Consider the following 16,767-nt stretch of genomic DNA (forward strand, 5'->3'; position numbering starts at 1 on the left):
TTGTTACACACTTAAGATACTCGACACAAAACCAGGAAAGCAAGGAAATGAGAAGTGAAGCCACTTAACAGCACACAGGTTCTTGTACGCTTCCCACAGGCACAGACCTTATAACTACCATACAACATAGTCTACACACTCTTAACCATGTTCCCTAATGGTGCCAGCCATTCAACAAGCCTTTTACCAAACTACCCTCAAAACACACCAATTAACAACTAGTGTTACAATGGGGTAGTATGATGGAGGGGGTATGCGCAGAAGGGATGCCGAGGGAGTAGTCTGATGCTGAGGCTGGTATCCATAGGGGTCAGGGCTGGACTAAGGAAATCTGGTGCTTAGACATACTATGACACTGTCCCCTCCAAAGCCCCAAAACTGTACCATGGTTCTGCCACCTCCCATCTGAAGTGGAAATGACAGATGCCTCTGGGAGTCAAGGGCCAGCATGAAGCCACCTTTCCCTTCCCCCAAAAGGGGCAACAAGGACCATCTCCCCTTGAGAGTATCAGCAGGGGTCCCCTTCATCTCTCCTGAAGAGGGAGGGAGGGCAGGAAGCTGGGCCCCCACCAGCAGCCAAGACACATTTGCATGGGTGGGATGTGAGCCAGGCCTGCTACAATCTTCTCTGGCCACAAGGGAAGTCCTCTGCTGAGGTGGGATTGGTAGAGTTCCCAGAGCTGTGGATGCACTGCCCCCTTCTTCTTACTGCTGTAGACTTTAGGAGGTGGGATATGGTGGGAGAGAGAGAACTGGGGGTTGTTGCAGGGAAACAAAGATGGGTGAAAGAAATCTAAACATCTAAAAATCATATATTAGGTCCCTCAAGATCATGAAATTGACAAAAAACCAACCAAACAGCAGCTTTAGAAGTACTACTACTCATACCACTCCACTTCTTTTGTTTGCTGTCTGATTTTTGAGCCATTGGGGGAAGCAACTACCATACATGATCGTTTCAGGTTCACTATTCAACTTTAATTTCACAAACAAATATGTGATCCTGCCTGTTAGCTTCTTGAAGAGGACTTCACTTACCCTCTCCTGACACCGAGCTTGGGGGAGCTGCCATTTTATCCCTCTTCATCCCCTCTCCACCAGCCTGCCTCCCTCCTAATCCTCTCTGCCTTTTCTTTGCATGGTCCACTCTTCCTCTCAGGCTTCTACATGCAGCCTCCTGCCTACCCTGTTTTCTTTTCAAAAACTACCTATTATGAGGGATCTACTGAAGATTCACTTCTTGGACAATTTTTCCATAAACACTCAATTTCCACAACAAAAGTCCAGCCAGATGTAGAAAATCAAGAATTTTAAGATTTCAGAAAGTCATCTTAATAACCAGCCTCTCCATAATTAGTTTTTAATGCCTGCCATTTATCGTTTTAAAAATTAAAACGATAGCATGAACTAATCAAGACAAAACCTTAATGAAAGTTTTGGCTGGGTTAGAAAGTATTTGGCATGGCAAGGTGTGATGGAAAAAGTGCGAAGAACAGACCCATGCAAACCATTTTCACACTATGCCCGTCATCAAGGCCAGGTTACACTATACCATCTTGCTACACGAGGAATATTTGTCCATTTTTCTTCATCTTAACTGGTTTCACAGCCATATTTAATATTCTCTGTATCGAAAAGATCTAACTAAACTGGGAAAACTTAGCACTGAAATGAATGAGTGGGAGCTTGGACTCTCACTGTCCTTTCGGAGATGCTAACAGGAACCTACTGCTAATCTGGATTGTTGTCCCAAAATTCCACTGGTCGCTCATTTCTTTTAAAATATGAATAAACAATAACCCATAGAGACTAATCTTGTCCAATAAAACAAATGTGAAACCAGCAAATATTTCAGTGCTATGGGCATCAGATGCCTCTTTCAGTCTGCAGTTATAGTACCGTGATAAAATGCTGACGATATTTTAATTCCTATTAATACCCCAACCTTTGTTTAATTCCCCATCCTTGTTTACTGAACCGCTAACACAGAAACAGTAGTGTCAGAGCTGCTGACAACATGACTTACTGATGTTCAGGCCCCAGACTTGCCTCAAATAGTATTTTTGCAAAAATTATACTGGGATAAATTTTATTAAAACAATTCTGAAGATAAGAATTATAACTAATCAGACTGGCATGCACAGAATAATAACCATTGCTCTAGTTCTAGAATAGAAATGACCTTATAAGATAAATAGTGATGAAGAATAGGAATATAATTAATGCCAGTCAACGTGGCTTTATGGAAAACAGGTCTTCTCAAACAGACTTGATTTCAGTCTTCGAGGACAATACAAGTAAATGTAATATATTTACACTTCTATAGGGATTTAAAGCAAAGTGGATTAAGAATTTGCCAACTGCCAGATCTCAAAGTAGCCGTCAATGGGAATCATCATCCAATGGGAGTGTTTCTAGTGGGGTTCTGCCAGGATTAATATTAGGCTTACATTTTTTAACATTTTCATCAATGATTTGGAAACAGAAAAATCACTGCTGATAAAATTTGAGGATGACAGAGATTGGCAGAAAATAACCACGAGGACAGATTACTCATACAAAGAGATCTGAATCACCTGGTAAACTAGGTCCATTCAAACAAAATGTGTTTTAATAAAGCCAAATGCAGTTATACGTCAAGGAATAAGGAATGCAGGCCATATTTACAGAACAGAGATCTGTATTATGGAAAGCAGTGACTCTGAACAGGATTTAGGGGTCATACTGGACAAGCAAATCAACATGAGCTCCCAGTATGATGCTATGGCAAAAAGGGTTAATGCAATCCTGGGATGTACAGGAGAGTAATGAGTAGGAAAGGTGAGACTGATAATGGAATATTACATATAGTTCTGGTGTTCATATTTTAAGAAGGATGTTGAAAAATTGGAGAGGGTGCATAAAAGAGCCATAAAAATGATTCAGGGGTGGAGAAAATGCCTTACTGTGAGACAAAGAGGTCAAAGGTTTAGCTTATCAAAAGAAAGCTTGAAAGGTGACTTCCTTAAAAGAGAAGAAAATTTTCTCAAGGGAAGAAAATACCTGATACCAATGGGCTCTAATCTAGCAGAGAAAGGCATAACAAGAACGAGTAGCTGAAAGCTGCACCAGGACAAATTCAAATGGGAAATAAAGCACAACGTTTTAGCAGTGAGAGTGATTAATCATTGGAACAAACTACCAAGAGAAACGGTGGATTTTCCATCTCTTGATGTTTTCAGATCAAGATTGGATGCCTTATGAAAGATATCCGTTAACAAAACACAATTATGCTTTGGTCAAACAAAAGTTCTGGGCTCAGTACAGGGGTAACTGGGTGAAACTTAATGGCCTGTGATCATATTAGATAATCTAATGGTCCCTTCTGACTGTAAACTCTACAAATCTAAGAATTAAGGATGTTACACATGTTTTTGCTGCCACAAGTACAGGATAAGTGCATTATTCACAAGAGGTGGACGTATGACAAATGAGTTATACAAGTCCTCCCAAACGAGAATAAATTTTTTAACCCATGCCGTCATGTTTTATTTACGCTATAAGTGCATCTTATTTTGTCTGTCTTTTATTGCTAAATATCTGATTGTCTAACGGTCTGCAATTTGTACCATGGTTTGAGAAACGTATGCCAGTTTGTTAGGCAGAGGCACTGGTGTGATTGTAGTTGTATCTACCAATAAGTGCTATAAGCATACATGCAGAATACACACATCCTAAGTTCATTATTAAGGGTACAAAACACATGAGACTGAATATCTGGTGTAGACGATAACAGACCAATTTGATATATTTTGGAATCATGTATCTTCACATTTATTCTTACCCAAGTGATTTTGCCAGCATTTTAAACTTGCTTCTTCAATAAAAGGCCTTGCTACAACTATATCCACATGGCCACGGTCATTAACAGGTAGTGTGACTTTGAATACCTCTTCTAAAACTTGTTTCTTACTGTGAATCAGCTCTGTCCATACTCTGTTTATGGCTTTTAAAAGAAGCTGGCGACCTAAACAGGTAAAAAGATCATAAATAATTTCCCACTATATTTTTGCAGTTTTACAGTAAGTATCAATGAGCTGAGTGAATAACTCATACAAAAATATACATCTAACAAAGAAAGCTTTGTATTCCCCACATGCAGAATGTCTGTGACCAGACTGCTTTTTCCTCCAATTCCTTGAGAGTATTTGACCAATTTTTTTTTTCTCCTTCCAGGGATTGATGACCACAAACACTTCTCTCTGAGCAGTCATCATTCGAGCTGTGTTGATTTAGTTGTGTTTTCTTCAGGTAAGTCAGACAGCATTGCTTCTGTTTCCTGATTGGATAAGTGAACCAACAAGTCCACTACAAATATACTGACATGTGTATTCAAAATTTGGTTTCCAGAAATTCTTACACATGTAACTTTTAAATTCACATTCATTCTGCTAACCTTGAACTCATAAATGTTTGTGGGAAGCAAACACAAACAAGCACAAAAACAGCCAAAGAACATTCATGTGACAACTAAAAAAAAGTATTTACAATATTTGTTCAGAGCATTCAATACCTATAATTAATCTGGGACTCAGTCTTGTTTTCAGAATCACGTCTTCCTTTCCACATTAACTATTATCTTAATTTCATACTTTTATCTCCTCCCCAAACGGGCACCCAAGTAAGTGAGGTAGCTAATATTTTGAGACTGTGGCAGTATATTTCTGGTTTTATTAGGAGTGATACAATGTTTTAGCTCAAGGCTGCTGCCTATATTCTGCCTATGAAAGCTACCAATGAAGAATATGGAACTGGTATATCAACAGTAGCACGACTGAGATTAATTGAGCTCCCAACCAGACTTTCTTCACTAGTATTACAGCTCACCACCATTAGTCTGTGTGATTGAGTGTTTTGTGCCCTTGAGATATTTCTGGGCATAAGAAAAATGACACAAAAGAATCATTACAGTCTTAAACTCCTCCCATTTTAAAATAATGCCTTCAGTGATATAGACCCAAGCATATTTGGAAAGGGTTTGGTTAACTGGGAAGAGAGAGGACAGGGGAGGGTTGGATGGGACACGGTAGAAGTGATCACTCCTCTTCGGAACCGAGAATGGAACTCAAGATTCCAGAGTTTCACCATTCCTCCACTGTCAGCAAAGAACTACGAAATACGCTGGGCAAAGTGTGTGTCTCCATCCACTTCTAGTGCTGTCTCACATAACAGTAAGGGGTTGTCATCCTCTATCAGTTACTCCAATAGCTCAAGTGGCACAGGTCTGTGTGGTGGAAATAAAGGTTCCAACCCTGCTGATGAAGCATGTGGATGTCAGTGTGATGCCACATGACTGAATTTGTATTTTCAGCTTCCTTTTTCAAAAAGCTAGCAGATTACACCAAAAAATCCGTAAGTTAAAAGAACGTTACTGAACTTGCAACATCAAGCACTCAAAAATTAGGAAATGCCACAATTAAGAGTGCCTGTGCAACCTTAATTCAGCCCCTTTGTGCATAAGCACTTTGATAGAGTCTTTGATTACATGATCACATACTTTTATTTCCATAGGACTCCTGCTTCATTCAGTGCATAGTATGGACCTGCTCTGGAGAGGAATCAGAGCTGTATTAGTAAAGGAGGCTGTTGTCTATAAGTTCCCTGCCTCATTTGTTGTACAAGCTGAAAGGTGTGTAGAGAAGGAGGTAAGGGATTGCAGGAAGAAAAAGGATGATCTCATGGTGAAGGCAGCTGAATGCTACCCTGGACAACTGGATTCTATACCTGCCTTTGACAGTGAGTTCCAATGCGACACTGTGCAAGTAACTTGCACCAAACTTTTCCACAGGAGATCACTGATTATGTGTTTCTTATTTTCTCCGTGCCTGCTTTGAGATCCTGGGGTTTGATGTGCTGAGCATTCAGGACAGCAATGGAAGATGTGCTTTGAACATACAGAAATCAGGTTCTAGGTGTCTCAAAAGGGCCACCAAAAATTAATGGATACTTCTGACCTTAGTCTCTCTATGCCTCAGCTCCCCATCTTGTAAAATGGGGATAATACTCTTTATTCGCACAGAGATGTTGGGAAAAAGAAAGATTACCTATCTTATAGTAACTGGAATTCTTCAAGCTGTGTGGTCCCTCTGGGTATTCACTGTGTGAACGCATATGCTCCTGCACCCAGAATAGGAAATTCTTCAATATTAGCGTCTATTGGTCCTTTCAGCCAAGGACATAAAAGGCAGCGTGAACTGACCACCACTCCAGTTCTGACTCTGCCATGAATCACGTGATGATGTGAGCAGAGGGGAAGGAAGGCAGGTCATGAATACCCATAGGGATCATACAGCTTGAAGAGTTACTGTAAGGCAAGTACATTTTCTTTCTTCTTTGATTGCTGGCCCTATAGGTATTCACTGTGGGTAACTCCCAAGCAGTATTTGTTGAGGATCAGGTGGCAAGGAAGTATGCTGTACCATGGAGTGGGGGATCACTTAGGCGAAGGACTACCCCTTCCAACCATAGCTTGGACTAATGCATAATACCTGGTGAAGTTGTGTATGGAGCCCCACCTAGCTGCTTTGCATATCTCTGCGAGGGGGGATTTCCTATAAGGAGGCTATTGATGCTGCTTCGGCTCTCACAGAATGGGCCTTGATAATTTGAGGAGGATGGGGTTTCTTGAGATCATAGTAAAGGATGATGCAGGGGGAAGTCCACTTAGAGACCCTTTGGGAAGAGATAGCTTTCTAATGGTGACAGACAAGCTTGGGGACTTCTGAAAGGGAGTCGTTCCATGCTGTTAGAAGGCTACAGTCCTGCACACATCCAAGGAATGAAGCCTGGTCTCTCCTATGTTGTGGTGAGGCTTGGGGTAAAACACTGGAACGTGAACAGTCTTGTTAAGGTGAAACTCAGACGCAACTTTAGGGAGGAACTTTGGATGTAGTTAGAAAGAAACCTTGTGAAAAACTGCAAAAGGTAAGTCCACCATGAGGATCCCAAGCTATCCAACCCTTCTAGCAGAGGTAACTGCCATCAAGAAGGCAATTTTCACAGAAAGGTGAAGGAGGGAACTGGAGGCCAAGAGTTCAAATGGTGGTTTCACGAGTGCAGAGAGGAAGAGGTTCAGATTCCAGACAGGGACTTGTTTTGCAACGGGAGAGAATGTCCTTATGATGCCATCAGTCACTCTGCAGTAATACGGTGAATAAAGGCTGAGCAGCCCTCTATCTGGGGATGGGAAGTGCTGACGGCTGCCAAATGTACCTGTGGGAAGCCGACTGATAAGCCACTCATCTTGAGTGAGAGAAGATACCCCAGAATGACAGGAATGCCCAGTGCCACTGCATGTAAGTGATGCTGCTGGCACCAAAGGGAGAATTGCTTTCACTTTGCAGAGTAGCATTTTCATGTAGAGGGTCTCCTGTTGTTATTAAGGATGGACTGAATTCCCTCATAGCATACTCTCCCTATGCATGTAGTCCATCAACAATGATGCTGTCAGCTGTAGTGATGTTGAGCTTCAATGTTCCCTCATTCTGGGAAAGCAGGCTCCAGAATGGTGGCAGGTAGATACATGGGTGAGAGGCTAACTGTAGTATGGTGGTAAACCAGATTTGCTTCAGCCATCAAGGCACCATAAGGATCACTATTGAGTTTGATCTTCCTGAGTACACAAGGAAGCAAAGGTATGGGAGGGAAGGCATACATCAGTGGTTCTGACCACTGCACCAGGAAGACATCCCTTCTGATAATGAGGCCTTGGGCCGCCTGGGAGCAGTATGCCAAGTGCTTTTTGTTGTCTCGGGATGCAAAGAGATCCCAAGATGGAAACGTTCATTGCTGGAAGATGTGTTGTGCTTTTGACAGGTGATGTTCCCACTCATGTTCTGTTTGTAAAGACAGCTGAGACTGTCCACCAGTGAATTCATCACCCCTCAGATGCGTACTGGTCAAAGAGTGATTCCTTGCCCAATGCATAAGTTCCACAGGTGGACCACTTCTCTGCAAAGTCGTCTTGCTCCTCTCTGCTTGTTTATGTGGTAGAAGAGGTCCATACTGTCTGATCTGACCTCTAAGTGGGTGGACTGAATGATGGGTAGAAATATCTTACATACCTTGTGAACTGCTCAAAGCTTGAGTAGGTTGATATGTATCCCGGATTCCTGAGGAGATCAGAAGACTTGGCCTGTTTGGTTGCCAAAATGTGTTCCTCGTGCTAGTATGGAGGTACCCAAGATGACTGCATTTGTAGGTGGTTCAGAAATGAAAGGGAACCCCAGGTATACTTTGTCCTTGTTCTCCCAGCAGATGAGCGATGTCAACATGTCTCAAGGAAGAGAGACTTTCTCATCCAAGGAGTCCCTTTCTGAGGCACACAGATTGACAATAACCAGACTGAAGGCATTGTAAGTACAGTGACATAAGCGCACACTACCATGTGGCCCAACAGAAACAAATAGAATAGGGCTGTAAGTCTGAGCTGAAGCTGGTCAATGAGATCCCTCATATCAAAGAATGTTCCTGAGATAAGTAGGCCCTCGCTATGTCTGAATTCAAGTTCACCTCAATGAATTCTATGGTTTGTCTGGTGTGAACATGGACTTGTCTAAACTGGCTGCCACTGCAAGTGAATGAAAGAGTTAAAACGAGATAGCGGGTGTTGCATGTACTTCCTGGTATAACTGACCAGCGAACTGCCTGGTCATCCAGGTGAAGGTAAGTGGCCACCACTGTAACAACTTTTGTAAATACTCATAGAGCAGCCCAGAGGCTGAAAGGGAGCATGCTGTAGTGAAAGTGTTCTTGGCTCACTACGGAGCACAGAAATCGTCTGTGAGCGGGGCGAACATCCACATGAAAATATGTCTTTCCAATAGAGGGTTATATACCAGTTGCCTGAATTGATGGAGAGTATTATAGAGGCCAGAACGGTCAAGTTATTCTGAACTTTGAGCGTTGTATGAAGAAATTCGATTGTCTGAAGTCCAGAATGGGCCTCTAGCCACCTTTCTTTTTGGGGATGAGGAAGTACCGACAGTTAAAGTCCTTCCCTGTGTGAGAGGGTGGTATAGTCTCTATTGCCCTCAACTGAAAAAGGCAGTCTGACTCATGTTTCAGAATCCTCTCATGAGAGGGGGGTCCCTGAAAAGGGACAAGAAAGGTTTTTGTCTTTTTTTTTTGGAGGGGGGAGGGAGGAGAGGGAGCCGTTCTACCATGTAGCTATTTGATAGAATATCCAGGACCCACTTATCCATTGCAATAGCATGTCACACTAGGAGAATGGGTATGACATTGGGCAAGGGAGACTGGCTGTCAACTCACAGAGGTCTCATCTAAACACCTTTCTAAGATGTAGCTTCAAAGTAGAGGACAGAGGTCAGGTGCCTAACCTGACATTTCTTGGAGGTTCATATATCATCTGTAGGAAGAAGGCAGTGGTCAATGCCGAGGCAGAGGAGGCCTGGAGTATTTTCTGCAGGGTACAGGAGTATAAATAGCCAGAGAGAGGAGGGTAGCTTGTGAATCTTTGAGAGTATGCAGCAACTCATTGGTTTGGTTACTACAGAGGTTGCTGTTGTCAAAGGGAAAGTCCTCAATGGTGGTTTGGACCTCTTTGGGGAACCCAGAGGCCTGCAGCCATGAAGCCTATCTCATGATTACTGAAATAACAATGGAGCCTATTACTGTGTCAAGGGATGCCTGAAGGGAAGAACTTACTACTAGTTCTTCCTCATCCAGAATGGCCTGAAAATTAGGTCTGCATTCCTGAGGAAGTTTGCTCATGAACTCTAAAATTTTGTTATAATTCAAGAAGCCATACTTCAACATCAAAGCTTGGAAGTTTTCTGTTCAGAATGCTAAGCTAACTGAAGAAAATAGATTCCTTTGGAATAGGTTATGTCATTTGGCATCTTTATCTGGTGGAGTGGATTTGGGTTGGTGTAGCAGGCTTCTTTTGTAACTGCCTGGACTATTAGGGAATTGAGATTAGGGTGGGAAAACAGGAATTCCACTCCTTGGGTGGCAACAAAGTAGTGTTTTTCAGCCCTCTTTGGGGTCTTGGCATAGGTGGCAGGAGTGTGCCCGATCACTCTCGTAGGTTCCTCGATGGCCTCTTTTATCAGGAGTGTCAATTGGAGGGCATTGTAGCCTGGAAGATATCCAGGAGCTTGTGCGCCAGATCCTGGATCTCCTCTAGTGGAAACTGGAGAGCATGTGCAATTCTCCTGAAATGCTCCTGGTACTGTTTAAAATTATCTGGGTGTAAGGGGGAGGCTGGTGATACTGTCTCATATGCAGAGGATGAAGAAAATCAATCTGGTAGTTCTGGCGGTATTGGTGGTTCTGGCTGATCCTCCTCCATCAGCTGCTTCTGTGGGGGCCACCGTTGTTTACATGGTGTCAAACACTTCTGGGCACGGAATGTTGGGTCCCATATTCTGGTGAAAGAAGTAAGGGTCCCCGGGGCCCCAACAGGAATGATGGGATGGGTCACAAGGATACAGAGATGGACCTCACAATGGATACCATTGGCCCCTGGGTCAGAATTACTGATGGTGGGGATGCAAGGGAAGGAGAGTGGCTCTCAAAGTCCCATCTGGGCTGATGGCTCTCCCTCGGGGATCTGGAGAGACCATCAGTACTGGCTCATTTGCAACTGATGAATAAGACTCCTCATGTTCCAATGATGGGGTGCGGGATCTAGTTCCAGCTGACTGGGACTACACACAGGTGGAAAGTGAAGCGGATGAGGCTGATACTCCTGTTCCTGGTACTAGCATTGCAGGGGACGGGATCTTCTGCAGCAGGATTGATTTTAAGAGAATCAGAGACTTTGGGTCCACATACATAAATAAGTCTTCCAGGAGAGCATAGAGAGTCCTCTTTGGGAGAACTGCCCATAGTCTTGGGCTTTGTCTGGACAGTAAATGCCTTCTTGGAGGTGACAGATCTGTGTGGGGGAAGTACTGTCAGAACAGGGGGAAAATGATCCCTTCTGACCTTACTGGAGTTCTTAATCATCCTCACTTCGTGGTTTCAGGGTACTGCCTTTTCTCTACAAACTCCAGGCACACCCATTCCAGGGCATGGATTCTCGGGCAGTGTCAGAGAAAGGGGAAAGATAGACTCTTTTTCGAGGATCCATCAACAGATTTATCCCTCTTCTTGCATTCGCTCTTATATTCCTCATGCTTCTACTTGGTACTGAATACCCATAGGGACCAGCACTCAGAGAAGAATTAATGTTTGTGAAACACTCAGATGCTATGCAATGAGTCCTTGGGGAAAAAAAACCATGAGAAAATCAGTAATGCTGTCTTCAGAGGAAGGTTTGAATAATATGCAGCAAAGAAGGCCTAGGGTCACACACTGAACAATGAGGAAAAACAAAATACTGAATAGCTGCTCATTCACTGAGCACTGTCCATTCGGTTCACTGAATGAGGCAGGAGTCCTGTGCAAAAATGTAATAAAAAACTATCATAATGTATATGCAAACAGGGGTGGAATTAAGGTTGCACGTATAACTTTAAACTCTGACATTTCTTAAGTTTTGAATCTTTGACTTTGCAACCTTACCAATGTTCTTTTAGCATAGTTTTTTGTCTGTGTAATAATATATATAACCTTCATGAAACTAGAAATGCTCACTTCACTGAATCTTCTCCTCTAAGGGTTGGTTCTGTCAAACTGATCCTGATGAACACTAAGAAGGGTATAGAAGAGGAATGGGGTGGCCACTCTCTCTCTGGGATAAGGACTGACTGTGAACTTAACTTTTACCCTGATGTTCCTTATTCCTAAAACTGCTTCTTTCACATCTTCATATTTCTCCTGTTTCTTTTCTTCATGTATGATTAGGGGCTCTTTGGTTCTTCTCTCCTACCCGCTTCTCATGCATCCTACCTACTCTCTTTAGTGCTTTTCAACACCCATCTGTGATAATCCAGTTTCCCTCTCTGGACCAAGTTGGTAACTAATTTCCAGATCCTGCTGTTTTCACTGAATTATATACCTCATGCCTAACCCTAGTTATTTCTTACCTCTGTTTACCAAGATCTAGCTGACATACACAAAACTATCGATTCATATTGGACTAGCCTGCCTCTCTCTCTTGCTCTCTCTCAACAAATTTTGCTTCTCATTAGTATTGTTAACACTTTTAATGGCCTTTATACCCATATCAGGAAGAGACTGAAATGTTCTTACTGTTTTGATAAATAGATAGCGGACACTGGATGCTTCTCAATATTTCTGTGAAGTGTTCTACATTTTTGATATGGTTTACCATCTCAGATAACCACCGTCTCCTTCTGCCAACACCCCCCACCAAAAAGTGGGAAGAAGACTGGAGGTGAGGAAGGGAAGGAGAAGAATAAGAACATTTTAAGAATCTAGTGTTAACAGAAATGTGAGGTTTAGCTGCTTTTTTTATTACCTTCGCTAATATCTTGATTGTAGACTCCATCTGGTTCTATGTCAGAGGGGATCATGATGTGCCAAGTGGTCATCCTGGCTTCTGCTTCCAGTCCAAACCCATCAACACCGCTACAATAAATTTAGAATGAATAGAAGCAGATAGGGTTTAAGAACTAAAGTGTTTAATCTTTCTGTGGTATCATCAAACTGAATCAACATGTACTGCTACAGGAGCAGAGCATATTTCTGGTCCCTCTTGTTTTGGGGACATGGGGATATGCAGCCTCATTCTGAGCTGCAGTTTTATGAAGAAGGGCATGGTTTTCTACTAAAGTAACTGGGGAAAGATAGGGTGGAACTTGTACAATTCAAATTAATGACAAGAGTCAAACAGGAAGCATTAGATTTCTGCTGGTATTAATACTCAAGAGACTTTGGATAAATACAAAGAACAAACCAAGAAAAAAAAATTCACTGGAAGAATATGAATATCCAGAAAATTCAGATATTTTACACTATTAAAGCTTAATAAGACTGATGAAGAAGGTATATTCATGTACCAATATCTTAACATAGTTGTGGAAAAGGAGACAGGATTATACCCCTCAGACTGTATTACCCAAATTTACTTTTGTTCAAGATGAATCATTTCAGTTATCTTGCACTTTCGTGGCATCAAACATTATAAACAGATACCCACAATTTTGCCAACTGTTTGTGATTCATCAGTAAGCATCCGTAGCTTAGAGAGGAAGAAGAAACACTGTACAAGACTGACTCTAGTATGATGAATTTAAGTCTGAGACACTTACCTTCCCATATGCAGATTAATCAGGCAATGAGCTAGACAGCAGATGAACTCCTGATCATGGTTCCCGGGTCCCAGAATTAGGTTTCTATTCACTGTAAGGACCCTTAGAGAATCAAGGAGAGCAACTTGCTGAGGGACAGTTTTGTGTGCCCTTGAGAACTGATACAAGATGGTCCTATTCAGGCAGTGATAAACAGCATCCAATGATAACCCCTGAGATCTTCTTTTTGACTGATGAAAAGTACAAAACAATTAATATAATGTCAGATAGTGAAATCTCCACACAAACTTATTTCTTCAAATCCTACACTGATTTTTTCAAAAAACTTTCATTTTACAAAAAGATCTTTGTACTGATTAATTCCCCCGCTCAATCCAAATATGTATTAATGTTTTGCCTGCCTGGAAATGAGAACTGAAGTCATGCTGATAAATGGACTAATAAGAATTTTGTTTTATGGCAACTTCTATGGTAACTTTTTGAAATGCTGTGTTCTAATTTCCACAACAAAGCTTCTCAATGAGATTCAGTGGAAGAGGAGAAGGAGGAATCTTTGACTCATCTTACTACAGAAAAGCTCCCACAAATTCGTAACAGTTTTAAATCTAATTAATCTGAAAGCAAGTTAACTAATCCACTTATAAAAATGGTTACCAGCATCAGAGTTTATCTATGCTGCAGTAATGGTTTTAAGCCTGAATAATCGGGAACATATCCCTAGAATAGCCAAGACCTCTCTCTTCATCAGGCACTCAGATACCAGAGAGATGAATACAGCATACTCAGACAGGTGTATAAGTCAACTATTAAAATATTATATCATATGAGAACACTGACCTACTACATATAAACACCAAGAGGTCATGCAATGAAGGTGCAGACTCAAAAAGCAGGGAAAAAAAAAAAAAAAGAAAAGAAAAGAAAAGAAAAAAGGCTGAGGAGAAAAGCCCATATATTTCCACAGACCGAGCACTAAGAAGGAAACTTACATTGCTCTTTTAGTCTCCTCTCCCAGTTTGGCATGAGAATGTCTAAACACTATGTACACAAACCTGCAAATCCTACGGTATGTACAGCCCAATACTTTTCTCTGGAATCTTCATGCACTAAGGGCTTGCAAAATGGCACCTAAGATTGTTCCTATCTTCAATAATATAGCTACAGAGTCTGCCAAATAATTTGTGGAGGGCCCAAGATGTTGAGGATGAAGGGGGAAATCTTGTCCTGAGTTGTTTCCATTTATCTAGGCATTTATATCATGTTTATCATCATCATACTACCAGAGAGAAAGATAAGGTGGACAACCATTTCTGTCACCATACTTGCTGTTAAGGGGGTGAACTATGTCAGTCCAAGTTGCAAGGCAAGACCGCACAGGGGTCACAAAGGGAGAAAACTAAAAATTTGACTTTCCTGCTTATGTTATATTAACTTTAAAAGCTTTGCAGGCTAAGGAAGTTCTAGTTTCCTTCAAAATACAGGCAGTCCTCAACTGTACGACGCTTGATTTACGACCAACAGCACTTACGACGTTTCTGAATTGACACCCTGATTTGACTTATGACAATTGGTTTCGACTTTATGATGCTCAGTCCTGCAATGGACTGTCTTGCGGTTCCGAGTTACGACGTTTCGACTTACAACGCAATTTTCAGGAACCAATTGTGTCGTAAGTCCGAGGACTGCCTGTATTAAGCTAAACTCCATTTTAAAACGTGCACAGTATTTTAAAAATATTCTCTTACAAAAGACACCATATCTTAGAATCAGCACCAGTAGATGAAATTATGCAAAAAAGCCTAAATTATTTATTTAGATATTTACAAGCAATAAAAGAGTGTGAGTGTGCATCTAATGCTCTGGACAATCTTTTAAAACTTATCAAACAAACATGCTCTCTCTGGGGCTGGGACCATCCTTTTGTTTTGTGTTTGTAGAGCACTGGGGGGTCCTGGACCATGACGTGGGCCCATAGTCACTACTACTACTACGAACTGTTACCTGTGCAATTAGTTGAATGATGAAGTCTACAAGAAGTTTGGATTCCTTGTTGAACATGCCCTGCCAAAGCTTATCCACCACACGCTGTGTGAAATAAAACACATTGTTCACCAGCACCTGGTAACTGCCACCACTTGTAATAGGCAGAGATGCATCTTCACCTAAATTACAAAAGAAAACAAAATGATTTAAACAGCAGCAAAAAAAACCCTCTCCAACCACCTACGTGTGTTCAGCATGCCCAATAGCTTTCTAAAAACTAATTTCTTGATTCTGCAACATGGAGGAAGTGCTACAGTCATTTGAATGAAATGCTACCTGGAATTGTTAGTCAAACAAAAGGAGCTTAATGTTGTATGCAAGATATTTATTGAACTGTAATAGTGACAATGTGAAGTGGGCACTGAAGGCATACTCTTAATCACAGACCAAAACAAAGAAGGAAGAAAAACAATGCCATATGTGCATATTAAAGGATGTGTTAATATTTGTTGGGCAAGGCTTTACTCCATCAACTGATCTCTCTGAGGACAGAGCAGAGGCACACAAGTACAACTCCTTGTGCTCATGACTGAGTTCATGAAGTCAATAACAGGACCTTTTGTATCCGTTATTGGTCGGATATAAGAGAAGCATCATGGACACCTGGTTTTGGTCACCTTCTAGAGCATGATGGCTAACAAGATCAGCACAACAGCCATGTCATACCCAAGTCTAAAGCTACTGAAAGGATTCAAAGAAATCTGAGGCCTCCAGATAGTTGCCTCACCACGACCTCCCCAATAACATTTTTCCAAAGAAGGAAATTCAGATAAGAGAATAGCTGGTAAGACTGTTCCCATAAAGTGATGGTTCCTTAAGCATGGAGACCTCCTATCCATCATTTGAGGATTCTCCCAAAGGAAGGCACTAAATCTCTATGAATGATGCACCTCTATATTTCTCTCTTATGCATACTCAGCACCTAGCACTGGGGACCCAAAATTGATACTGTAATACTAACTACCACCAAGTTAATTTGATACATCAAGTTAATAGTCGGAAGGTATATCTGTATTTTGTCTAATGCCCAATGGTGTGTGTATTCACCTGCTAACATGAACACCTATACTTCATTTGCACATGAACTAACAAACTGTTAAAAAAAAAACAAAAAAACACCTACAGCCAAAATATATGCTTGTGTGGGTTTCTTCCTCATGACAGGAATAACAATTCTAAGTCTGATTTCTCAGCAGGATGTACATCTGCTGACACTGATTCCGAGAAGGAATAAGAATTTGAAGATGAATGGATTAGGGAGCTGCGGACTTTCAGATGGCGTGTACTATTTACTAGAAATTGTTCTGTATACTGTAATATCGATACTGTTCATATTAAACTAGTGCTAAACAAAACCATTTCCTAACAAATAACAGATCTTAGTTTACAACAACAGTCAAAGTCCCCAGGGTGTCTCCCACATTCATATGCTAAGCATGGCCCTTGCCATAAGCTCTACCAGCAGTTTCCTGTTTCCTTATGACTAGCTAGTAGCTAGCTCTTA

At 41.5% G+C, this 16,767-nt stretch overlaps 1 protein-coding gene across 5 annotated transcripts in view; it reads right to left on the reverse strand.

Moving 5' to 3' along the window:
• The window catches only part of WDFY3 (WD repeat and FYVE domain containing 3), a 320,770-nt gene that overhangs the window by 51,190 nt on the left and 252,813 nt on the right, over nt 1-16,767 (reverse strand). For all 5 annotated transcript variants that reach the window (XM_032764847.2, XM_075066120.1, XM_032764845.2 and 2 more), the window contains 4 exons: nt 15,222-15,382; nt 13,221-13,450; nt 12,428-12,537; nt 3,824-4,006 (listed from right to left, as the gene is read on the reverse strand). In XM_032764847.2, the coding sequence (XP_032620738.1) occupies nt 3,824-4,006; nt 12,428-12,537; nt 13,221-13,450; nt 15,222-15,382 (684 nt within the window). The remainder of the gene's footprint in view (nt 1-3,823; nt 4,007-12,427; nt 12,538-13,220; nt 13,451-15,221; nt 15,383-16,767) is intronic.

Source organism: Chelonoidis abingdonii, chromosome 5 (assembly GCF_003597395.2).
Source record: "Chelonoidis abingdonii isolate Lonesome George chromosome 5, CheloAbing_2.0, whole genome shotgun sequence".
In the NCBI taxonomy this organism is placed as follows: domain Eukaryota; kingdom Metazoa; phylum Chordata; order Testudines; family Testudinidae; genus Chelonoidis; species Chelonoidis abingdonii.